This window comes from Aythya ferina, assembly GCF_964211825.1.
Source record: "Aythya ferina genome assembly, contig: HAP1_SCAFFOLD_126, whole genome shotgun sequence".
In the NCBI taxonomy this organism is placed as follows: Eukaryota; Metazoa; Chordata; class Aves; order Anseriformes; family Anatidae; genus Aythya; species Aythya ferina.
The window spans coordinates 15,280-40,000 of NW_028181398.1; the positions used below are offsets into that span (position 1 = coordinate 15,280).

The following is a 24,721-nucleotide window of genomic DNA, read 5'->3' on the forward strand; positions in this document are numbered from 1 at the left end:
ACTCACTTCAGCCTCCAAAACAGTTAACTCTTGGGATCCCCCTGTCACTCCAGAAATATAGGTGGGTTCTACCTCTTTAAGTCTTGATGGCGTTAGGGTACACTGTGCACCGGTGTCCAGTAGAGCCTGATACATTTGTGGGTCTGATGTGCCAGGCCATTAAATATACACAGTCCAGTAAACCCAGTTGTCCCTTTCCTCCCTGCGTCCCCCTGGCTGGAAGCAAGACCCCTTTAGTCCTGCTCATAGTATTCATTACTGTGTCTGGTAGACGGCCCACTGGAAACATGTCCCACTATGGCACTGTCACCCCATGTGGCAGGGGAGAAGGCGATGACAGCCAAGGGACGCATCTGGGTGTGGAAGGTGGGGACCAGCAGAGACAAGGAGTCAAGACAGTGGTGTGTGCAACACCAGGAGAAGCAGCCCAAGGGGTGGTGCTGCTGGTGAGGACAAATTTGTGCCAGCAGCGTGAGTGGGCAGCAGCTGTACGCTGGTGAGGGGAGGCCAGGAAGTGCATGCCAAGAGCACTCCTGCCAGCAGAGACAAGGCCGGGGCCGGGGCTGAGGCCAAGGGGAGAGGCAGGTCCAGGGCAGGGGGCTTCAAGGGCCATGCTGAGCTCCCTGCCCCAGCAGCAACCGCACTGGCCCTCAGCAGATGTGCTGGCTGGCACGCACTGGGAGGTGCTGGCGTGTATCAGAGAGCAGCAAGGAGGGCGCTGGAGAGGGCCAGGGCAAGGCGGGCAGCAGATCCCCATGCAGGGGCTGGCTGGCCCTGGACACTCCATTAGTGCGTTGCAGGTCCTGGCAGGCTGCGGTGAGGGGGCAAATGCCCTGGGCCCCCTTTCTGCTTTGACCAGGTCAGCAAGGGCCCAGTGCAGCCTCCTCTCCCCTGCCCCTCCAGCTCTGGGCTCCCTTCACGCAGTCCTGGCTCTGCAGCACCAAGCCCTGCTGGGAGCCCTCCCCTGCATGCTGCCACCACTCCCTGACGCTGCTGTTGCCCTTTGCTGGGCAATGCCCAGCCCAGCCCAGCAGCCCAGGCTGGGCTGGCCCCAGGGCAGTGCCCACTGCAGGCTGCTGCAGGGCTCTGGGCATGGCCACCACAGCCCCAGCCCCTCGCAAGGTACCTCAGCTGCTGGGACAAAAGCGGCTCTGGGCCTCCCCAGCAGTCCCCAGGCTGGGGCCAGCCATGGCTCAGGCGATGGAGGTCCATGAAGCTGCAGGAGCCCTGGTCTCTTGCCTGGGAGATCCCTAGCACAGAGTATCTGTGTCCCACAGGGCCAGCACAAGAGGCCTGGCCCAGGCACAGAGCGGCTCCAGATTCCAGTCCGTGAAGCTCCAGATTGCCCCACTGAGTAGTGATGGGCAGCCCCAATGGCCAGCTGAGCTATTCCTAAATGTGACAGCAGTGCTTTTGGCCTTGAGCCCCTTCTCCATTGGGAGAATGAGATGGGATCTGAGAGCTGTGAATATCTAATGGCTTCTTTATTGTCTTTATCTACACTGGAAGATTGGTTCTTGAAGTACCGTAGATGACTAGGTCAAAATAAAAATCAATATGTAGGAGGATAAGAAGAAATTCCCTTAAATTAAAATAATACTATCACACGTTAAAAAATAAAAATTAAAAAAATAAAAAAAATCAGAAAATATTTTGTGAGATATTCGCTCAGTATTTTTAGGCTGGTGAGCATATTAATGATGCTTAAGAAGTATGTATGAAAGTAATTTCCTGAGAGCATTTTTCAGTTCCTGGTTCCTCATGCTGTAGATTACAGGATTCACTGCTGGAGGCATCACTACGTACAAAAATGCCACTGCCAGGTCTAGGGATGGGGAAGAGACGGAAGGAGGCTTCAGGTAGGCAAACAAACCAGTGCTGACAGTCATAGAGACAACAGCCAGGTGAGGGAGGCACATGGAAAAGGCTTTGTGCTGGCCATGCTCAGAGGGCATCCTCATCACCGCTCTAAAGATCAACATATAGGACACCACAATGTAAACAAAACAAAGAAATACTAAAGAAAGAGTAAAGACAAGTGCCCCAACTTCCCTGAGGTAGGCATCTGAGCAGGAGAGCTTGAGGATCTGGGGGATTTCACAGAAGAACTGGTCCACAGCGTTGCCGTGGCAGAGGGGCAGGGAAAATGTGTTGGCCATGTGCAGAACAGCTTGGAGAGAGCCACTGCCCCAGGCAGCTGCTGCCATCTGGGCACAAGCTCTGCTGCCCAGGAGGCTCTCATAATGCAGGGGCTTGCAGATGGCAACGTAACGGTCGTAGGCCATGACAGTGAGAAGGGAATACTCTGCATCAAAACAGAAGACTATGAAAGGGACTTGTGCAACACAGCCTTGATAGGAGATGGCCCTGGTGTCCTAGAGGGCATTGGCTGTTGCTTTGGGGACAGTGGTGGAGATGCAGCCCAGGTCGAGGCGGACGAGGTTGAGGAGGAAGAAGTACATGGGGGTGTGGAGGCGGTGGTCGCAGGCTACAGCGGTGAGGATGAGGCCGTTGCCCAGGAGGGCAGCCATGTAGATATCCAAGAAGAGCGCGAAGTGCAGGAGCTGCAGCTCCCGCTTGTCTGCGAATGCCAGCAGGAGGAACTCACTCACGGTGCTGACGTTGGGCATTTGCTGACATTAAACACAGCTGTCTGTTGAAGAGGATAAGGCAGAACAAGTTAGTACACACTTCTCTGAGGGAGACTTATTACAAGCCTTAGAGCACCCCCAGCCCGAGCATTTGTTTGCAGGAGAACCTTTCTGCAGCTTTCTTGCTTGAGCTCCAGCTGGTGCTGGCTGATAGTGGCACTGGGAGCAGGGGCTGCTGTGGGCTCCAGAGGAGTCCTTCCTGCTGTGCTGCAGGATGGAAGCAGGAAGATGGGAGAAACTCAAGTGCCGTCCACTTGGCACATCCATGAGCTTTTCAGTGTTGTTGTCAACAACCCAATGCAGAGCAGAGCTGCAGGTATTTTATTTTTTTTTTTTGCCCCCCCCCCCTTTTTTTTTTAATTTAGCTTTCAATAACACTTCTAATGCTTATGACAGGTGTTGGATGCTTGAACTCCCTTACATTACCTGTGCACTCCCAGAGAAATCCTGTGGGTGCCAGGAGGCAAAGGGACCGTGCCTTGGTGAAGACTGACCAGTGCAGCTCTGTCACTTTTGTCATTCCTCTGAGCTACAGGACCATCCCACTCTGGTGTTTCCCTGAGGAAAAAAAAAAAAAATAAAAAAAAAATTAGATGGCTGCTAATTGAGGAGAGCCACAGCAAGCCAGAAGGAGCTTGAGAGCTTCTCCTCGTTTGAGCTCTGCCTGCTCTGCTGGCCAGGCCTGCCCCACAGCCCATGGGATGCAAGGGGAGAGGAAGCCAGGGAGGGACTGCTCAAGGAGAAGGCATCTGCACTGCAGGGCATGGCCACGAGGTGCCCGAATCCCCCCTTCCACAGCGTTTCTAGCAACAGCTCCTTCTGGCCGCCTGCCCCTCTCTCTGCTGCCTGCAGCTGTTCCTGCCGGGAGCTTCTGATCTGCAACCACCTCTTCTTTCCCCCTGCCCATGCTCACAGACCCCATCCCATGCGGCTGTGCTCAGCGCTGCCCTGCAGCACCCTGCCACCAACAGGACCCTGCCAAGGGGCACCTCCATGGCTGCAGGAGCTACGGGGTAGCTGACAGAGAGCCTGGCATAGGTGGCCACGGCAGGGTGTTCTGGTCTGACTGGGGGCACCTGGCTTAGGGCACTCCAAGGGGCTTCTGCCAGACGTCCTCACCTCTCAGTGCAATCCAGCAGGACTCTCAAAGCCTACTGCATTGTCCACTGCCTTCCCAGAAACAAGACCCAGGAGGAGACCCTTCCAGGACCTGCAGCTGCATGGCCTTGCAGCCAGACACTTACCTCGTCAAGGGCTGTGCAGATTTCTCCTGCGGTCAGCGCTCAGCATCCTCCCTCTCCCAACTGCCTCCAAGCCCTCTCTCCTTCTCTCCTCTCCCCATGCCAGCTGTGGTCAGAGCCCCCAGCCCTACTGCACTTTGCAGAGGAGCTGCTCTTGGGCAGAGCTGTCTCTCTGCACCAGGGCCTCTTGCCAGGAGCTCTCTCTGTCCCAGGAGCCCGGCCCAGCTCAGCAACCCAAGGCATTGTAATTACTCCTCTGGGGGCTTTGATGATGAGCCCACAGACCTCAAGTACTAAGAGACAATTGAAGACATCTCTTCAGAAGTCCATGTCAGATGTATATTTCCTGGAGTGTCCCCCTGATGGCCAGCACTGACACAGCTCCCCCTCGGAGCTCGTTAGAGTAGAACATTGGAGGCAGTGAGGACAAGGAGACAAAGGCAATGTGAAGGTGACACTGAGGTGTAGACGAAGTGGATGCGTTTCACCAAGCACAAGGGCCAAACCTTGACACCCTGCCTCTGGGAGAGAGAACCTTTCCCTTTACACCTTGCTCAGGGCTCTTCCTGGGGCAGTAGGAGATGGGGATGTGCATTGCCAAGTTCAGGAGAATGGTACAACCCCTTCCTGGTTCATGGGTAGGGGCAAGGAGACAATGAGGCCCTGGTGCTCTCTCCTCGTAGGTCTCACTGGCAGAGACAACAGCCATAGCCATAGACACAAAGACCTGGGTCCTGTTGGGACTTTCAGCCTTTCCATAGCCCTAGCTCCTCTCCAGATCAGGATATTGTAGGGACTCCCATGTACCTCTTTACCAGCTAGCTGTAGACACTTGTCCATGTGGTGTCACACTGGATGTGAGCTGAGTCTGACAATCCAGATCTTCTTGGTGGCTATGCTCCTCATAAGGCAGCTCTGTAGGAAGCTGGCCTGGTTCCTGGTGAGCAGGCACTACTGCTCGTATGGCATCCCTCGTGGTGCCCTGGGCACTGCTCACTCAGCACAGTCCCAGTCTGCCCTGATGTGTGGGGTTCCTCTTCCTCCAGTGCAGGACTGGGCTCTTCTCCTTCTCAATGTCAAGAAGTTTGTATAGGGAAAATCCTGCAGTTCTCAAGGTTCCTCTGGACAGATGCCACATTCTGTCAGCTGTTAATATCTGCAGGGAGATGTCTCATTCTAATTGTGCTCTCACAAGATAACAGTATCAGCAGTTGTAGGAGAGTGTGAACAGTAGAGGAGTAACTAGTTGAATGGAGCTGCAGAACAGGCTCACAGAAGGGTAGAGGATGGAAGGTTGCCCAGTTCCATTTTTTCTGTGCTTCTCATGTATGCTGTCATTTTCTCTGAAGCCCTATCATTTTCTCTGGAGTCCTAAATGTTGTTAGGCTGGGCAAAGAAAAAAAATTAGAATGGCCAAAACCCAGCTGGAGCTCAATATGTCTATTACTGTTAAAGACAATAAAAATGGTTTTTGTTTGTTTGTTCATTTGAATTAAAAGAGATGATGAAAAGGCTGAGGTACTCAGTGCATTCTTTACCTCAGTGTTTTGCAGCAAGACCAGTTGTTACCCTGATACTCTGCCCCTGAGCTGGTAGATAAGGACCTCGAACAGAATGAAGCTCTCATAATCCATGAGGAAATGGTTAGAGAACTGCTACTCCACCCAGATATGCAGACGTATAGGGGGCTAGATGGGATCCACCCATTGGTACTGAGGGAGCTGGCTGAAGTACTCACCAAGCCATTTTCCATCATTTTTCAGCAGTCCTGGCTATCAGGGGAGGTCCCTGTCAACTGTCAACTAGCAAATATGATGGATATCTACAAGAAGAGACAGAAGGATGATCCGAGAACTACAGGCCTGTCAGTCTGACCTCTGAGCCAGGGAAACTCATGGAGCAGATTATCTTGAGTACCATCACACAACAGGACAACCAGCTGATCAGGCCCTTTGATAAGCCCAGTTGAGTTTATCAAAGCAGGACCTGCTTGACAAATCAGATCTAAATATATGAGAAGGTGATGTGCTCAGTGGACAAGGGAAAGGCTGTGGATGTGGTCTACCTAAACTTCAATAAGGCTTTTGAAACCATTTCCCACAGCATTCTTCCAGAGGATCTGGCTGCTGAAGGCCTGGAAAGAATTACGTTTCATTGGGTTAAAAACTGGCTGTGTGGCTGGGTCCAAAGATTTGCGGTGAATGGATATAAATGTACCTGCAGGTGAGAGCAAGGCCAGTTTATAGACCTGTGCCAGGTCTATAAACCAAAGCTAATCCAAGGAAAGCATGGCCTGATAAAGCAAAAGAAAGCATGGCCAGGGAAGGCAAAGCTGAGCAAGTCAAAGCAGAGCAAGGGAATGTAGAAAAAGAAAAAGCAAATCATTTCCAGGAAAGAAAAGGCAAAGAAATCTGAGGCAAAGCAAAGCAAAGCAGGGGCAAGAACAGCAGAGGAAAGGAGGTATGGAAAAGCAAAGCAGTGCCAGGAATACAAAGCAAAGCAAAGCAAAGCATGGCCAGGCAAGGCAAAGCAGAACAAAAGAAAGTAGCAAAAGGAAAAGCAAAGCAGTGCCAGGAATACAAAGTAAAGCAAAACAAAGGTAAGCATGGCCTGAAAATGGAAGTGAGAGCAGGAGCAGGTGAGGCAAAAGAGAGCAAAGCAAAGGTAAAAAAAGGCAAGCATGGCCCCATAAAGCAAAACAAAGCACGGCCAAGGAAGGCAAAGCTGAGCAAAGGAAAGTAGCACCAGGAAAAGCAAAGCATAACCAGGGAAGACAAAGCAAACAAAGGAAAGCAAGGCAGTTTGAGGCGAGGCAAAGCACAGCACGGGTAGGAAAAGTAAAGCAGTGCCAGGTCTATAAAGCAAAGCTAAACCAAGGAAAGCATGGCCTGATAAAGCAAAGGAAAGCATGGCCAGGGAAGGCAAAGGAGAGCAAGGAAAAGCAAAGCAAAGGAAAGTAGCACAAGGAAATGCAAAGTATTTCCAGGAGAGAAAGAGCAAAACACTCTGAGGCAAAGCTGGGCCAAGAACAGCAGAGGAAAGGAGGCATGGGAAAGCAAAACTGTGCCAGCAAGAGCAAAGCAAAGCAGAGCTAGGACAAAACAAAGAGAAGCAAAGCGAACGTAGCGAGCTGGCGGCCAGCCCTCCTTTGGGTTCCAGGTATCTGTTGGGGGGAGACCGGAGGGCTCCATGTTGTGTGCAGGTAGCAGCCAGACTTGGACAGTGGCTGTACCCTGATCACCCACTCCTCAGCCTTCTTCACAGCTCCTAGTCCACTGTGACACCGGGCAAGAACCATGTCTTGCTTTAGCTGGTTTTATATCTATATACATTTTGTTGTTGTTTGTTGTGGATTTCTTCCACCGTAGTTGTGGGAATCATGTAGTTACTTATTCTCGTTGAAATTGTCACTGAACACTATCACCACACGAGTAGCAGTTAGGGGTCCTCTGGCGGCTCACCGCATGGCCGGGGACAAAGAATGGACCTTGTTGGTTGGCCGGGCCTGCTGCCCCCACAATCCGGTTCCGAGGGGACAGTGGCTGGGCTGCGGGGAGGCCAAGTTCTGTGTCTGACGGTTTATGCGTTCATAAATTTACCAATCGACTCAGCAGCAAAATCAGTGAGACGGTCTCCGAAGGAAGCCTAGCACAGCACAGGAGAGCAGAGCAATGCGGATGAAAGCTGAGCAAGACAAAGCAAAGCCCTGCTAGGGAAAAGACCTAGCGGCATAGGGAAAAGCAATGACATCCAGTGCCTGGAAAAGCAAAGCGTGGCCTCTAAAAACACATTAAAAAGGTCCAAAAGGAAAAGAAAAGAATGCAATGAACACTTAAAAAAAAAAAAAAAAAAAAAAAAAAAAGCAAAACAAGTCCAGAAAAGGCAAAACATAGCAAGGCAAAGCAGAGCAAGGGAACGTAGCACAAGGAAAAGCAAAGCATTGCCAGGAAAGAAACAGCAAAAGAATCTGAGGCAAAGCAAAGCAAAGCCGGGGCAAGAACAGCAGAGGAAAGGAGGTATGGAAAAGCAAAGCAGTGCCAGGTCTATAAAGCAAAGCTAAACCAAGGAAAGCATGGCCTGATAAAGCAAAGGAAAGCATGGCCAGGGAAGGCAAAGGAGAGCAAGGAAAAGCAAAGCAAAGGAAAGTAGCACAAGGAAATGCAAAGTATTTTCAGGAGAGAAAGAGCAAAACACTCTGAGGCAAAGCTGGGCCAAGAACAGCAGAGGAAAGGAGGTATGGAAAAGCAAAACCGTGCCAGCAAGAGCAAAGCAAAGCGGAGCAAGGCAAAACAAAGAGAAGCAAAGCAAACGTAGCGAGCTGGCGGCCAGCCCTCCTTTGGGTTCCAAGTGTCTGTGGGGGGGAGACCGGAGGGCCTCCATTTTGTGTGCAGGTGGCAGCCAGACTTGGACAGTGGCCGTACCCTGATCGCCCACTCCTCAGCCTTCTTCACAGCTCCTAGTCCACTGTGACAGCCGGCAAGAACCATGTCTTGCTTTAGCTGGTTTTATATCTATATACATTTTGTTGTTGTTTGTTGTGGATTTCTTCCACCGTAGTTGTGGGAATCATGTAGTTACTTATTCTCGTTGAAATTGTCACTGAACACTATCACCACACGAGTAGCAGTTAAGGGTCCCCTGGTGGCTTGCCGCATGACCAGGGACAAAGAATGGACCATGTTGGGCGGCCAGGCCTGCTGCACCCGGCCTCCAGTTCCAAGGGGACAGTGGCTGGGCTGCGGGGAGGCCAAGTTCTGTGTCTGACGGTTTATGCGTTCAGAAATTTACCATTCGACTCAGCAGCAAAATCAGTGAGACGGTCTCCAAAGGAAGCCTAGCACGGCACAGGAGAGCAGAGCAATGCGGATGAAAGCTGAGCAAGACAAAGCAAAGCCCTGCTAGGGAAAAGACCTAGCGGCATAAGGAAAAGCAGTGACAACCAGGGCCTGGAAAAGCAAAGCACGGCCAGAGAAAACACAAGAAAAAAGATATAAAAGGAAAATATAAAGCATGGAATGAACATCAAATAAATAAAAAAAAAATAAATAATAATAATAAAAAAATGCAGAGAATGACCAGGAAAGGCATAGTATAGCAGAACAAAGTAGAGGAAAGCAAAGGTAAACAAAGGAAAGCATGGCCCCGTAAAGCACAAAAAAAAAAAAAAAGCAAGGCCAGGGAGGGCAAAGCTGAGCAAAGGAAAGTAACACCAGGTAAAGCAAAGCAGAACCAGGGAAGACAAAGCAAGCAAAGGACAGCAAAGCACTTTGAGGCAAGGCAAAGCACAGCATGGTTTGGAAAAGCAATGCAGTGCCAGGTCTGTAAACCAAAGGTAAACCAAGGAAAGCATGGCCTGATAAAGCAAAACAAAGCAAGGCCAGGGAAGGCAAAGCACAGGAAGGCAAAGCAGAGCAAAGGAAAGTAGTACCAGGAAATGCAAAGCAGTGCTGGGAAAGAGAAAGAAAAGAAATATTAATGAAAAAAAATAAAAACAAACAAACAATCAAAAAATAAATAAAACCACAACAAAGCGAAAAAGTTCAAGGTAAGGCAAATCAGAGCAGGGTTAAGAGAAGCTAAGCAGAGCAGAGAAGGAAAAGCAAAGCAATGCCAGGAATACAAAGCAAAGCAAAGCAAAGGATGGCCAGGCAAGGCAAAGCAGAACAAAAGAAAGTAGCAAAAGGAAAAGCAAAGCAGTGCCAGGAATACAAAGTAAAGCAAAACAAAGGTAAGCATGGCCTGAAAATGGAAGTGAGAGCAGGAGCAGGTGAGGCAAAAGAGAGCAAGGCAAAGGTAAAAAAAGGCAAGCATGGCCCCATAAAGCAAAACAAAGCACAGCCAGGGAAGGCAAAGCTGAGCAAAGGAAAGTAGCACCAGGAAAAGCAAAGCATAACTAGGAAAGATAAAGCAAACAAAGGAAAGCAAAGCAGTTTGAGGCGAGGCAAGGCAAAGCACAGCACGGGTAGGAAAAGCAAAGCAGTGCCAGGTCTGTAAACCAAAGCTAAACCAAGGAAAGCATGGCCAGGGAAGGGAAAGCAGAGCAAGTCAAAGCAGAGCAAGGGAACGTAGCACAAGGAAAAGCAAAGCATTGCCAGGAAAGAAACAGCAAAAGAATCTGAGGCAAAGCAAAGCAAAGCCAGGGCAAGAACAGCAGAGGAAAGGAGGTATGGAAAAGCAAAACCGTGCCAGCAAGAGCAAAGCAAAGCGGAGCAAGGCAAAACAAAGAGAAGCAAAGCAAACGTAGCGAGCTGGCGGCCAGCCCTCCTTTGGGTTCCAAGTGTCTGTGGGGGGGAGACCGGAGGGCTCCATGTTGTGTGCAGGTGGCAGCCAGACTTGGACAGTGGCTGTACCCTGATCGCCCCCTCCTCAGCCTTCTTCACAGCTCCTAGTCCACTGCGACAGCCGGCAAGAACCATGTCTTGCTTTAGCTGGTTTTATATATCTATATACATTTTGTTCTTGTTGTTGTTGTGGATTTCTTCCACCGTAGTTGTGGGAATCATGTAGTTACTTACTGTCTTTGAGAACCTCACACACACAACTAGCAGTGTGGCCCACCTGGCAGCTCTCCGCATGGCTAGGGACAAAGTATGGACGATATGGGGCGGCCAGGCCTGCTGCCCCCACAATCCGGTTCCGAGGGGACAGTGGCTGGGCTGCGGGGAGGCCAGGTTCTGTGTCTGACGGTTTATGCGTTCAGAAATTTACTATTCGACTCCGCAGCAAAATCAGTGAGACAGTCTCCAAAGGAAGCCAAGCACAGCACAGGAGAGGAGGGCAATGTGGATGAAAGCTGAGCGAGACAAGGAAAAGCCCTGCTAGGCATAGGGAAAAGCAGTGACAACCAGGGCCTGGAAAAGGAAAGCACGGCCTGTAAAAACACATCAGACAGGTCCAAAATGAAAACAAATCATGCAAGAAACATGAAAAAAAAAAAAAATAATAAAAAAAAAGAATAAAAGATGAAAGGCAAAGCAAATCAAAGCAGAGCAAAGGAAAGCATGGCCAGGGAAGGCAAAGCAGAACAAAGAAAGGTAGCACAAGAAAAAGCAAAGCATTTTCAGGAAAGCAAAAGCAAAGCAATGTGAGGCAAAGCTGGGGCAAGAACAAGAGGAAAGGAGGTAGGGAAAAGCAAAACCGTGCCAGCAAGAGCAAAGCAAAGCGGAGCAAGGCAAAACAAAGAGAAGCAAAGCAAACGTAGCGAGCTGGCGGCCAGCCCTCCTTTGAGTTCCAAGTGTCTGTGGGGGGGAGACCGGAGGGCTCTCATGTTGTGTACAGGTGGCAGCCAGACTTGGACAGTGGCTGGACCCTGATCGCCCACCCCTCAGCCTTCTTCACAGCTCCTAGTCCACTGTGACACCCGGCAAGAACCATGTCTTGCTTTAGCAGGTTTTATATATATATTTACATTTTGTTGTTGTCTGTTGTGGATTTCTTCCACCATAGTTGTGGGAATCATGTAGTTAAGGCAAATCGGAGCAGGGTGAAGTGAAGCTAAGCAGAGCAGAGAAGGAAAAGCAAAGCAATGCCAGGAATACAAAGCAAGGCAAAGGAAAGCATGGCCAGGCAAGGCAAAGCAGAACAAAAGAAAGTAGCAAAAGGAAAAGCAAAGCAGTGCCAGGAATACAAAGTAAAGCAAAACAAAGGTAAGCATGGCCGGAAACTGGAAGTGAGAGCAGGAGCAGGTGAGGCAAAAGAGAGCAAGGCAAAGGTAAAAAAAAGGCAAGCATGGCCCCGTAAAGCAAAACAAAGCACGGCCAAGGAAGGCAAAGCTGAGCAAAGGAAAGTAGCAACAGGAAAAGCAAAGCATAACCAGGGAAGACAAAGCAAACAAAGGAAAGCAAAGCAGTTTGAGGCAAGGCAAAGCACAGCAGGGGTAGGAAAAGCAAAGCAGTGCCAGGTCTATAAAGCAAAGCTAAACCAAGGAAAGCATGGCCTGATAAAGCAAAGGAAAGCATGGCCAGGGAAGGCAAAGGAGAGCAAGGAAAAGCAAAGCAAAGGAAAGTAGCACAAGGAAATGCAAAGTATTTCCAGGAGAGAAAGAGCAAAACACTCTGAGGCAAAGCTGGGCCAAGAACAGCAGAGGAAAGGAGGTATGGGAAAGCAAAACTGTGCCAGCAAGAGCAAAGCAAAGCGGAGCAAGGCAAAACAAAGAGAAGCAAAGCGAACGTAGCGAGCTGGCGGCCAGCCCTCCTTTGGGTTCCAGGTATCTGTTGGGGGGAGACCGGAGGGCCTCCATGTTGTGTGCAGGTAGCAGCCAGACTTGGACAGTGGCTGTACCCTGATCACCCACTCCTCAGCCTTCTTCACAGCTCCTAGTCCACTGTGACACCGGGCAAGAACCATGTCTTGCTTTAGCTGGTTTTATATCTATATACATTTTGTTGTTGTTTGTTGTGGATTTCTTCCACCGTAGTTGTGGGAATCATGTAGTTACTTATTCTCGTTGAAATTGTCACTGAACACTATCACCACACGAGCAGCAGTTAGGGGTCCTCTGGCGGCTCACCGCATGGCTGGGGACAAAGAATGGACCTTGTTGGTTGGCCGGGCCTGCTGCCCCCACAATCCGGTTCCGAGGGGACAGTGGCTGGGCTGCGGGGAGGCCAAGTTCTGTGTCTGACGGTTTATGCGTTCATAAATTTACCAATCGACTCAGCAGCAAAATCAGTGAGACGGTCTCCGAAGGAAGCCTAGCACAGCACAGGAGAGCAGAGCAATGCGGATGAAAGCTGAGCAAGACAAAGCAAAGCCCTGCTAGGGAAAAGACCTAGCGGCATAGGGAAAAGCAATGACATCCAGTGCCTGGAAAAGCAAAGCGTGGCCTCTAAAAACACATTAAAAAGGTCCAAAAGGAAAAGAAAAGAATGCAATGAACACTTAAAAAAAAAAAAAAAAAAAAAAAAAAAAAGCAAAACAAGTCCAGAAAAGGCAAAACATAGCAAGGCAAAGCAGAGCAAGGGAACGTAGCACAAAGAAAAGCAAAGCATTGCCAGGAAAGAAACAGCAAAAGAATCTGAGGCAAAGCAAAGCAAAGCCGGGGCAAGAACAGCAGAGGAAAGGAGGTATGGGAAAGCAAAACTGTGCCAGCAAGAGCAAAGCAAAGCGGAGCAAGGCAAAACAAAGAGAAGCAAAGAAAATGTAGCGAGCTGGTGGCCAGCCCTCCTTTGGGTTCCAAGTGTCTGTTGGGGGGAGACCGGAGGGCTCCATGTTGTGTGCAGGTGGCAGCCAGACTTGGACAGTGGCCGGACCCTGATCGCCCCCTCCTCAGCCTTCTTCACAGCTCCTAGTCCACTGTGACAGCCGGCAAGAACCATGTCTTGCTTTAGCTGGTTTTATATATCTATATACATTTTGTTGTTGTTTGTTGTGGATTTCTTCCAGCGTAGTTGTGGGAATCATGTAGTTACTTATTCTCGTTGAAATTCTCACTGAACACTATCACCACACGAGTAGCAGTTAGGGGTCCCCTGGCAGCTCGCCGCATGGCTGGGGACAAAGAATGGACCATGTCGGGCGGCCAGGCCTGCTGCACCCGGCCTCCAGTTCCAAGGGGACAGTGGCTGGGCTGCGGGGGGGCCAAGTTCTGTGTCTGACGGTTTATGCGTTCATAAATTTACCATTCGACTCAGCAGCAAAATCAGCGAGACGGTCTCCAAAGGAAGCCTAGCACGGCACAGGAGAGCAGAGCAATGCGGATGAAAGCTGAGCGAGACAAAGCAAAGCCCTGCTAGGGAAAAGACCTAGCGGCCTAAGGAAAAGCAATGACAAGCAAGGCCTGGAAAACAAAGCACGGCCAGAGAAAACACAAGAAAAAGATATAAAAGGAAAACATAAAGCATGGATTGAACATCAAATAAATAAAAAATAATAATAATAATAAAAAAAAAATGCAAAGCATGACCAGGAAAGGCATAGCATAGCAGAACAAAATAGAGGAAAGCAAAGGCAAACAAAGGCAAGCATGGCCCCGTAAAGCAAAAAAAAAAGCAAGGCCAGGGAGGGCAAAGCTGAGCAAAGGAAAGTAACACCAGGTAAAGCAAAGCATAACGAGGGAAGACAAAGCAAGCAAAGGACAGCAAAGCAGTCTGAGGCAAGGCAAAGCACAGCATGGTTTGGAAAAGCAATGCAGTGCCAGGTCTGTAAAGCAAAGGTAAACCAAGGAAAGCATGGCCAGGGAAGGGAAAGCTGAGCAAGTCAAAGCAGAGCAAGGGAACGTAGCACAAGGAAAAGCAAAGCATTGCCAGGAAAGCAAAAGCAAAGCAGTCTGAGGCAAAGCTGGGGCAAGAACAGCAGAGGAAAGGAGGTATGGGAAAGCAAAACTGTGCCAGCAAGAGCAAATCAAAGCGGAGTACGGCAAAACAGAGAGAAGCAAAGCAAACGTAAGGAGCTTGCGGCTAGCCCAGTAAAACCAGTGGGACAGTCTCGAAAAGAAACCTAGCACAGCACAGGAGAGCAGAGCAATGCGGATAAAAGCTGAGCAAGACAGAGTAAAACCCTGCTAAGAAAAAGACCTAGCGGCATAAGGAAAAGCAGTGACAACCAGGGCCTGCAAAAGGAAAGCATGGCCTGTAAAAACACATCAGATAGGTCCAAAAGAAAAACAAAAGAATGTAATGAACATTTAAATTAAAAAAAAAAAAAAAAAAGGAAAAATAATGAGAACAAAAAAAAAAATAGATGCAAAGCATGTCCAGAAAAGGCAAAACATAGCAAGGCAAAGCAGAGCAGAGCGAAGCTAAACAAAGGCAAGCATGGCCCCATAAAGCAAAACAAAGCATGGCCAGGGAAGGCAAAGCTGAGCAAAGGAAAGTAGCACCAGGAAAAGCAAAGCATAACTAGGAAAGATAAAGCAAACAAAGGAAAGCAAAGCAGTTTGAGGCGAGGCAAGGCAAAGCACAGCACGGGTAGGAAAAGCAAAGCAGTGCCAGGTCTATAAAGCAAAGCTAAACCAAGGAAAGCATGGCCTGATAAAGCAAAACAAAGCAAGGCCAGGGAAGGCAAAGCACAGGAAGGCAAAGCAGAGCAAAGGAAAGTAGCACCAGGAAATGCAAAGCAGTGCTGGTAAAGAGAAAGAAAAAAAAATATTAATGAAAAAAAAATAAAAACAAACAAACAATCAAAAAATAAATAAAACCACAACAAAGCGAAAAAGTTCAAGGTAAGGCAAATCAGAGCAGGGTGAAGAGAAGCTAAGCAGAGCAGAGAAGGAAAAGCAAAGCAATGCCAGGAATACAAAGCAAAGCAAAGCAAAGCATGGCCAGGCAAGGCAAAGCAGAACAAAAGAAAGTAGCAAAAGGAAAAGCAAAGCAGTGCCAGGAATACAAAGTAAAGCAAAACAAAGGTAAGCATGGCCGGAAACTGGAAGTGAGAGCAGGAGCAAGTGAGGCAAAAGAGAGCAAGGCAAAGGTAAAAAAAGGCAAGCGTGGCCCCGTAAAGCAAAACAAAGCACAGCCAGGGAAGGCAAAGCTGAGCAAAGGAAAGTAGCACCAGGAAAAGCAAAGCATAACTAGGAAAGATAAAGCAAACAAAGGAAAGCAAAGCAGTTTGAGGCGAGGCAAGGCAAAGCACAGCACGGGTAGGAAAAGCAAAGCAGTGCCAGGTCTGTAAACCAAAGGTAAACCAAGGAAAGCATGGCCAGGGAAGGGAAGGCTGAGCAAGTCAAAGCAGAGCAAGGGAACGTAGCACAAAGAAAAGCAAAGCATTGCCAGGAAAGAAACAGCAAAAGAATCTGAGGCAAAGCAAAGCAAAGCCGGGGCAAGAACAGCAGAGGAAAGGAGGTATGGGAAAGCAAAACTGTGCCAGCAAGAGCAAAGCAAAGCGGAGCAAGGCAAAACAAAGAGAAGCAAAGAAAATGTAGCGAGCTGGTGGCCAGCCCTCCTTTGGGTTCCAAGTGTCTGTTGGGGGGAGACCGGAGGGCTCCATGTTGTGTGCAGGTGGCAGCCAGACTTGGACAGTGGCCGGACCCTGATCGCCCCCTCCTCAGCCTTCTTCACAGCTCCTAGTCCACTGTGACAGCCGGCAAGAACCATGTCTTGCTTTAGCTGGTTTTATATATCTATATACATTTTGTTGTTGTTTGTTGTGGATTTCTTCCAGCGTAGTTGTGGGAATCATGTAGTTACTTATTCTCGTTGAAATTCTCACTGAACACTATCACCACACGAGTAGCAGTTAGGGGTCCCCTGGCGGCTCGCCGCATGGCTGGGGACAAAGAATGGACCATGTCGGGCGGCCAGGCCTGCTGCACCCGGCCTCCAGTTCCAAGGGGACAGTGGCTGGGCTGCGGGGAGGCCAAGTTCTGTGTCTGACGGTTTATGCGTTCATAAATTTACCATTCGACTCAGCAGCAAAATCAGCGAGACGGTCTCCAAAGGAAGCCTAGCACGGCACAGGAGAGCAGAGCAATGCGGATGAAAGCTGAGCGAGACAAAGCAAAGCCCTGCTAGGGAAAAGACCTAGCGGCATAAGGAAAAGCAATGACAAGCAAGGCCTGGAAAACAAAGCACGGCCAGAGAAAACACAAGAAAAAGATATAAAAGGAAAACATAAAGCATGGAATGAACATCAAATAAATAAAAAAAAAAATAATAATAATAAAAAAATGCAAAGAATGACCAGGAAAGGCATAGCATAGCAGAACAAAGTAGAGGAAAGCAAAGGCAAACAAAGGAAAGCATGGCCCCGTAAAGCAAAAAAAAAAAAAAGCAAGGCCAGGGAGGGCAGAGCTGAGCAAAGGAAAGTAACACCAGGTAAAGCAAAGCATAACGAGGGAAGACAAAGCAAGCAAAGGACAGCAAAGCAGTCTGAGGCAAGGCAAAGCACAGCATGGTTTGGAAAAGCAATGCAGTGCCAGGTCTGTAAAGCAAAGGTAAACCAAGGAAAGCATGGCCTGATAAAGCAAAACAAAGCAAGGCCAGGGAAGGCAAAGCACAGGAAGGCAAAGCAGAGCAAAGGAAAGTAGTACCAGGAAATGCAAAGCAGTGCTGGTAAAGAGAAAGAAAAGAAATATTAATGAGAAAAAAATAAAAACAAACAAACAATCAAAAAATAAATAAAACCACAACAAAGCGAAAAAGTTCAAGGTAAGGCAAATCAGAGCAGGGTTAAGAGAAGCTAAGCAGAGCAGAGAAGGAAAAGCAAAGCAATGCCAGGAATACAAAGCTAGGCAAAGGAAAACATGGCCAGGCAAGGCAAAGCAGAACAAAAGAATGTAGCAAAAGGAAAAGCAAAGCAATGCCAGGAATACAAAGTAAAGCAAAACAAAGGTAAGCATGGCCTGAAAATGGAAGTGAGAGCAGGAGCAGGTGAGGCAAAAGAGAGCAAGGCAAAGGTAAAAAAAGGCAAGCGTGGCCCCGTAAAGCAAAACAAAGCACAGCCAGGGAAGGCAAAGCTGAGCAAAGGAAAGTAGCACCAGGAAAAGCAAAGCATAACTAGGAAAGATAAAGCAAACAAAGGAAAGCAAAGCAGTTTGAGGCGAGGCAAGGCAAAGCACAGCACGGGTAGGAAAAGCAAAGCAGTGCCAGGTCTGTAAACCAAAGGTAAACCAAGGAAAGCATGGCCAGGGAAGGGAAGGCTGAGCAAGTCAAAGCAGAGCAAGGGAACGTAGCACAAAGAAAAGCAAAGCATTGCCAGGAAAGAAACAGCAAAAGAATCTGAGGCAAAGCAAAGCAAAGCCGGGGCAAGAACAGCAGAGGAAAGGAGGTATGGGAAAGCAAAACTGTGCCAGCAAGAGCAAAGCAAAGCGGAGCAAGGCAAAACAAAGAGAAGCAAAGAAAACGTAGCGAGCTGGCGGCCAGCCCTCCTTTGGGTTCCAAGTGTCTGTGGGGGGGAGACCGGAGGGCCTCCATTTTGTGTACAGGTGGCAGCCAGACTTGGACAGTGGCTGGACCCTGATCGCCCAATCCTCAGCCTTCTTCACAGCTCCTAGTCCACTGTGACAGCCGGCAAGAACCATGTCTTGCTTTAGCTGGTTTTATATCTATATACATTTTGTTGTTGTTTGTTGTGGATTTCTTTCACCGTAGTTGTGGGAATCATGTAGTTACTTACTGTCTCTGAGAACCTCACACACACAACTAGCAGCGTGGCCCACCTGGCGGCTCGCCGCATGGCTAGGGACAAAGTATGGACCATGTCGGGCGGCCAGGCCTAGTGCCCCCACGCGCTGGGTCCGAGGGGACAGTGGCTGGGCTGCGGGGAGGCCAAGTTCTGTGTCTGACGGTTTATGCGTTCAGAAATTTACCAACCGACTCAGCAGCAAAATCAGTGAGACGGTCTCCAAAAGAAGCCTAGCACGGCACAGGAGAGCAGAGCAATGCGGATAAAAGCTGAGCAAGACAGAGTAAAACCCTGCTAAGGAAAAGCCCTGCTAGGCATAGGGAAAAGCAGTGACAACCAGGGCCTGGAAAAGGAAAGCACGGCCTGTAAAAACACATCAGATAGGTCCGAAAGGAAAACAAAAGAATGTAATGAACATTTAAAGAAAAATAAATAAATAAATAAATAATAATGATAATAAAAGAAATAGATGCAAAGCATGTCCAGAAAAGGCAAAACATAGCAAGGCGAGGCAGAGCAGAGCGAAGCTAAACAAAGGCAAGCACGGCCCTATAAAGCAAAACAAAGCACGGCCAGGGAAGGCAAAGCTGAGCAAAGGAAAGTAGCACCAGGAAAAGCAAAGCAGTGCCAGGAAAGAGAAAGAAGTGAAAATAAATAAATAGATAAATAAATAAATAAATAAATAAATAAATAAAACAAAAAAAAACCAGCAATAAAAAGCACAACAAAGCGAAAAAGTTCGAGGTAAGGCAAATCAGAGCAGGGTTAAGAGAAGCTAAGCAGAGCAGAGAAGGAAAAGCAAAGCAATGCCAGGAATACAAAGCAAGGCAAAGCAAAGCAAAGCAAAGCATGGCCAGGCAAGGCAAAGCAGAACAAAAGAAAGTAGCAAAAGGAAAAGCAAAGCAGTGCCAGGAATACAAAGTAAAGCAAAAGAAAGGTAAGCATGGCCTGAAAATGGAAGTGAGAGCAGGAGCAGGTGAAGGCAAAAGAGAGCAAAGCAAAGGTAAAAAAAGGCAAGCATGGCCCCGTAAAGCAAAACAAAGCACGGCCAAGGAAGGCAAAGCTGAACAAAGGAAAGTAGCACCAGGAAAAGCAAAGCATAACCAGGGAAGACAAAGCAAACAAAGGAAAGCAAGGCAGTTTGAGGCGAGGCAAGGCAAAGCACAGCACGGATAGGAAAAGCAAAGCAGTGCCAGGTCTATAAAGCAAAGGTAAACCAAGGAAAGCATGGCCAGGGAAGGGAAGGCTGAGAAAGTCAACGCAGAGCAAAGGAACGTAGCACAAGGAAAAGCAAAGCATTTTAAGGAAAGCAAAAGCAAAACAACGTGAGGCAAAGCCGGGGCAAGAACAGCAGAGGAAAGGAGGTATGGGAAAGCAAAACTGTGCCAGCAAGAGCAAAGCAAAGCGGAGCAAGGCAAAACAAAGAGAAGCAAAGAAAACGTAGCGAGCTGGCGGCCAGCCCTCCTTTGGGTTCCAAGTGTCTGTGGGGGGGAGACCGGAGGGCCTCCATTTTGTGTACAGGTGGCAGCCAGACTTGGACAGTGGCTGGACCCTGATCGCCCCCTCCTCAGCCTTCTTCACAGCTCCTAGTCCACTGTGACAGCCGGCAAGAACCATGTCTTGCTTTAGCTGGTTTTATATCTATATACATTTTGTTGTTGTTTGTTGTGGATTTCTTTCACCGTAGTTGTGGGAATCATGTAGTTACTTATTCTCGTTGAAATTCTCACTGAACACTACCACCACACGAGCAGCAGTTAGGGGTCCCCTGGCAGCTCGCCGCATGGCTGGGGACAAAGAATGAACCATGTCGGGCGGCCGGGCCTGCTGCCCCCACAATCCGGTTCCGAGGGGACAGTGGCTGGGCTGCGGGGAGGCCAAGTTCTGTGTCTGACGGTTTATGCGTTCATAAATTTACCAACCGACTCAGCAGCAAAATCAGTGAGACGGTCTCCAAAAGAAGCCTAGCACGGCACAGGAGAGCAGAGCAATGCGGATAAAAGCTGAGCAAGACAGAGTAAAACCCTGCTAAGGAAAAGCCCTGCTAGGCATAGGGAAAAGCAGTGACAACCAGGGCCTGCAAAAGGAAAGCACGGCCTGTAAAAACACATCAGATAGGTCCAAAAGGAAAACAAAAGAATGTAATGAACATTTAAAGAAAAATAAATAAATAAATAAATAATAATGATAATAAAAGAAATAGATGCAAAGCATGTCCAGAAAAGGCAAAACATAGCAAGGCGAGGCAGAGCAGAGCGAAGCTAAACAAAGGCAAGCACGGCCCTATAAAGCAAAACAAAGCACGGCCAGGGAAGGCAAAGCTGAGCAAAGGAAAGTAGCACCAGGAAAAGCAAAGCATAACTAGGAAAGATAAAGCAAACAAAGGAAAGCAAAGCAGTTTGAGGCGAGGCAAGGCAAAGCACAGCACGGGTAGGAAAAGCAAAGCAGTGCCAGGTCTATAAAGCAAAGCTAAACCAAGGAAAGCATGGCCTGATAAAGCAAAACAAAGCAAGGCCAGGGAAGGCAAAGCACAGGAAGGCAAAGCAGAGCAAAGGAAAGTAGTACCAGGAAATGCAAAGCAGTGCTGGTTATGAGAAAGAAAAAAAAATATTAATGAGAAAAAAATAAAAACAAACAAACAATCAAAAAATAAATAAAACCACAACAAAGCGAAAAAGTTCAAGGTAAGGCAAATCAGAGCAGGGTTAAGAGAAGCTAAGCAGAGCAGAGAAGGAAAAGCAAAGCAATGCCAGGAATACAAAGCAAAGCAAAGCAAAGCATGGCCAGGCAAGGCAAAGCAGAACAAAAGAAAGTAGCAAAAGGAAAAGCAAAGCAATGCCAGGAATACAAAGTAAAGCAAAACAAAGGTAAGCATGGCCGGAAACTGGAAGTGAGAGCAGGAGTAAGTGAGGCAAAAGAGAGCAAGGCAAAGGTAAAAAAAGGCAAGCGTGGCCCCGTAAAGCAAAACAAAGCACAGCCAGGGAAGGCAAAGCTGAGCAAAGGAAAGTAGCACCAGGAAAAGCAAAGCATAACTAGGAAAGATAAAGCAAACAAAGGAAAGCAAGGCAGTTTGAGGCGAGGCAAGGCAAAGCACAGCACGGGTAGGAAAAGCAAAGCAGTGCCAGGTCTGTAAACCAAAGGTAAACCAAGGAAAGCATGGCCAGGGAAGGGAAGGCTGAGCAAGTCAAAGCAGAGCAAGGGAACGTAGCACAAAGAAAAGCAAAGCATTGCCAGGAAAGAAACAGCAAAAGAATCTGAGGCAAAGCAAAGCAAAGCCGGGGCAAGAACAGCAGAGGAAAGGAGGTATGGGAAAGCAAAACTGTGCCAGCAAGAGCAAAGCAAAGCGGAGCAAGGCAAAACAAAGAGAAGCAAAGAAAATGTAGCGAGCTGGTGGCCAGCCCTCCTTTGGGTTCCAAGTGTCTGTTGGGGGGAGACCGGAGGGCTCCATGTTGTGTGCAGGTGGCAGCCAGACTTGGACAGTGGCCGGACCCTGATCGCCCCCTCCTCAGCCTTCTTCACAGCTCCTAGTCCACTGTGACAGCCGGCAAGAACCATGTCTTGCTTTAGCTGGTTTTATATATCTATATACATTTTGTTGTTGTTTGTTGTGGATTTCTTCCAGCGTAGTTGTGGGAATCATGTAGTTACTTATTCTCGTTGAAATTCTCACTGAACACTATCACCACACGAGTAGCAGTTAGGGGTCCCCTGGCGGCTCGCCGCATGGCTGGGGACAAAGAATGGACCATGTCGGGCGGCCAGGCCTGCTGCACCCGGCCTCCAGTTCCAAGGGGACAGTGGCTGGGCTGCGGGGAGGCCAAGTTCTGTGTCTGACGGTTTATGCGTTCATAAATTTACCATTCGACTCAGCAGCAAAATCAGCGAGACGGTCTCCAAAGGAAGCCTAGCACGGCACAGGAGAGCAGAGCAATGCGGATGAAAGCTGAGCGAGACAAAGCAAAGCCCTGCTAGGGAAAAGACCTAGCGGCATAAGGAAAAGCAATGACAAGCAAGGCCTGGAAAACAAAGCACGGCCAGAGAAAACACAAGAAAAAGATATAAAAGGAAAACATAAAGCATGGAATGAACATCAAATAAATAAAAAAAAAAATAATAATAATAAAAAAATGCAAAGAATGACCAGGAAAGGCATAGCATAGCAGAACAAAGTAGAGGAAAGCAAAGGCAAACAAAGGAAAGCATGGCCCCGTAAAGCACAAAAAAAAAAAAAAAGCAAGGCCAGGGAGGGCAAAGCTGAGCAAAGGAAAGTAACACCAGGTAAAGCAAAGCATAACGAGGGAAGACAAAGCAAGCAAAGGACAGCAAAGCAGTCTGAGGCAAGGCAAAGCACAGCATGGTTTGGAAAAGCAATGCAGTGCCAGGTCTGTAAAGCAAAGGTAAACCAAGGAAAGCATGGCCTGATAAAGCAAAACAAAGCAAGGCCAGGGAAGGCAAAGCACAGGAAGGCAAAGCAGAGCAAAGGAAAGTAGTACCAGGAAATGCAAAGCAGTGCTGGTAAAGAGAAAGAAAAGAAATATTAATGAGAAAAAAAATAAAAACAAACAAACAATCAAAAAATAAATAAAACCACAACAAAGCGAAAAAGTTCAAGGTAAGGCAAATCAGAGCAGGGTTAAGAGAAGCTAAGCAGAGCAGAGAAGGAAAAGCAAAGCAATGCCAGGAATACAAAGCTAGGCAAAGGAAAACATGGCCAGGCAAGGCAAAGCAGAACAAAAGAAAGTAGCAAAAGGAAAAGCAAAGCAATGCCAGGAATACAAAGTAAAGCAAAACAAAGGTAAGCATGGCCTGAAAATGGAAGTGAGAGCAGGAGCAGGTGAGGCAAAAGAGAGCAAGGCAAAGGTAAAAAAAGGCAAGCGTGGCCCCGTAAAGCAAAACAAAGCACGGCCAGGGAAGGCAAAGCTGAGCAAAGGAAAGTAGCACCAGGAAAAGCAAAGCATAACCAGGGAGGACAAAGCAAACAAAGGAAAGCAAAGCACTTTGAGGCAAGGCAAAGCACAGCACGGGTAGGAAAAGCAAAGCAGTGCCAGGTCTATAAAGCAAAGCTAAACCAAGGAAAGCATGGCCTGATAAAGCAAAACAAAGCAAGGCCAGGGAAGGCAAAGCAGAGCAAGGAAAAGCAAAGCAAAGGAAAGTAGCACAAGGAAATGCAAAGTATTTTCAGGAGAGAAAGAGCAAAACACTCTGAGGCAAAGCAGGGGCAAGAACAGCAGAGGAAAGGAGGTATGGAAAAGCAAAACCGTGCCAGCAAGAGCAAAGCAAAGCAGAGCAAAGCAAAACAGAGAGAAGCAAAGCAAACGTAGCGAGCTGGCGGCCAGCCCTCCTTTGGGTTCCAAGTGCCTGTTGGGGGGAGACCGGAGGGCCCTCATGTTGTGTGCAGGTGGCAGCCAGACTTGGACAGTGGCTGTACCCTGATCGCCCCCTCCCCAGCCTCCTTCACATCTCCTGGTCCACCGTGACGTTGGGCAAGAACCATGTCTTGCTTTAGCTGTTTATTTCTTTATTGTTGCCTTTCTTCCAGCGTAGTTGTGGGAATCATGTTGTTACTCCCAAAAAAGACCGTGCTGGGTGTGCAGGCCTGCTGCCCCCTCGTGCCAGTTCCGAGGGAGCGGTCGCTGGGCTGCGGGGAGGCCAAGTTCTGTGTCTGACGGTTTATGCGTTCGTAATTATAGCGATCGACTCGGCATCAAAACCCGCGGGACGGTCTCCGAGAGGAGCCCAGCACGGCACAGGAGAGCAGAGCAATGCGGATGAAAGCCGAGCAAGGCAAGGCAGAGCCCTGCTAGGGAAAGGACGGCGGGGTTGGTTCCCGGCCGGCAGGTGTTCCCCGCCTCGGGGCGCCGCGGGCGCCTCGTCTAAGCGCTGCGGACAGCAGCCGCCAGGTCTACCCGGGCGCGGTCGCCATGTTTGCTTAGCCGGCGGCGACCTGTAGGGGTCGCTGCAGGTCCGGCCGCGAGAACGGCGTCGGGGTCTGCCCGGCAGCGACGGGAGCGCGCGCGCGCGCGCGTTTGCGAAGGCGCACGTCCGCGGGTCGGTCGAGCGGTTCCCGAGCGGGTCCGATGGCGCGGAAAGCGTCGGAAATTCCCGGAAAGGTGCGAAAAAGCCCGAAAAGGCTGGAAAAGTGCCGGAAGGGCCCGTGGGAAAAGCGAAGGAAGGCGGGCCGGCGCCGTCGGTTCCCGGCCGGCGGGTCCCCCTGAGGTTGCCAGGTCTACCCGCGCGGAGGAAATAGCCGCCGGTCGGGCGGAGGGAACGGCGGCCAGGTCTACCGCGTGTCCGACGGGACTTGGAAGGCCGCCGTGGGGCTGGAGGTAGACTAGCAGGTCGTGCCACGGCTCGGAAGGGGTGGTAGGCGTCGCTGTTTCTCTGTGCCTCCAGTTAGGTCGAGGTAAAAGTCGGTTGCGCTCGGCTGCCTCGCCGCGGTAGGCTGGAAAAGGACGTGCGCCGCTTGTGAGGCAATGACTTTTGTGTCCGTCTATAGGAGAGAGTGAGGACTCTGCTCCGCCAGCGGTGTCGAGCGAGCGCTTGGGGCTTGGAGAGCCGGCGCGCGAGAAGGGGGCGCGCGGCGTCGGCGGTGGCGTCGGCTCGGGCGTGGGTTGTGCGGAGCGGTAGCCGCCAGCGGTTTGCCGAGCCAGCTGCCCTCCCCGCCGGCGAGCGAGAAGCGGTCTCGCGCGTGCGAGTCGCCGGAGAAAAGCAGCAGCGAGCCGCGAGCTCAGAGCTGTGGAGAGAGGGAGCGGCCAGAAGCCGGCGGGC

At 49.4% G+C, this 24,721-nt stretch overlaps 1 protein-coding gene across 1 annotated transcript in view; it reads left to right on the forward strand.

Moving 5' to 3' along the window:
* Positions 1 to 287: 287 nt before the first annotated feature.
* LOC311428722 (uncharacterized protein) overlaps positions 288 to 24,721 on the forward strand; it is a gene marked incomplete at its 5' end in the record, with an annotated part of 54,431 nt that continues 29,997 nt past the window's right edge. The window contains one exon of the mRNA XM_084540037.1: positions 288 to 446. Within this exon, the coding sequence (XP_084396163.1) occupies positions 288 to 446 (159 nt within the window). The remainder of the gene's footprint in view (positions 447 to 24,721) is intronic.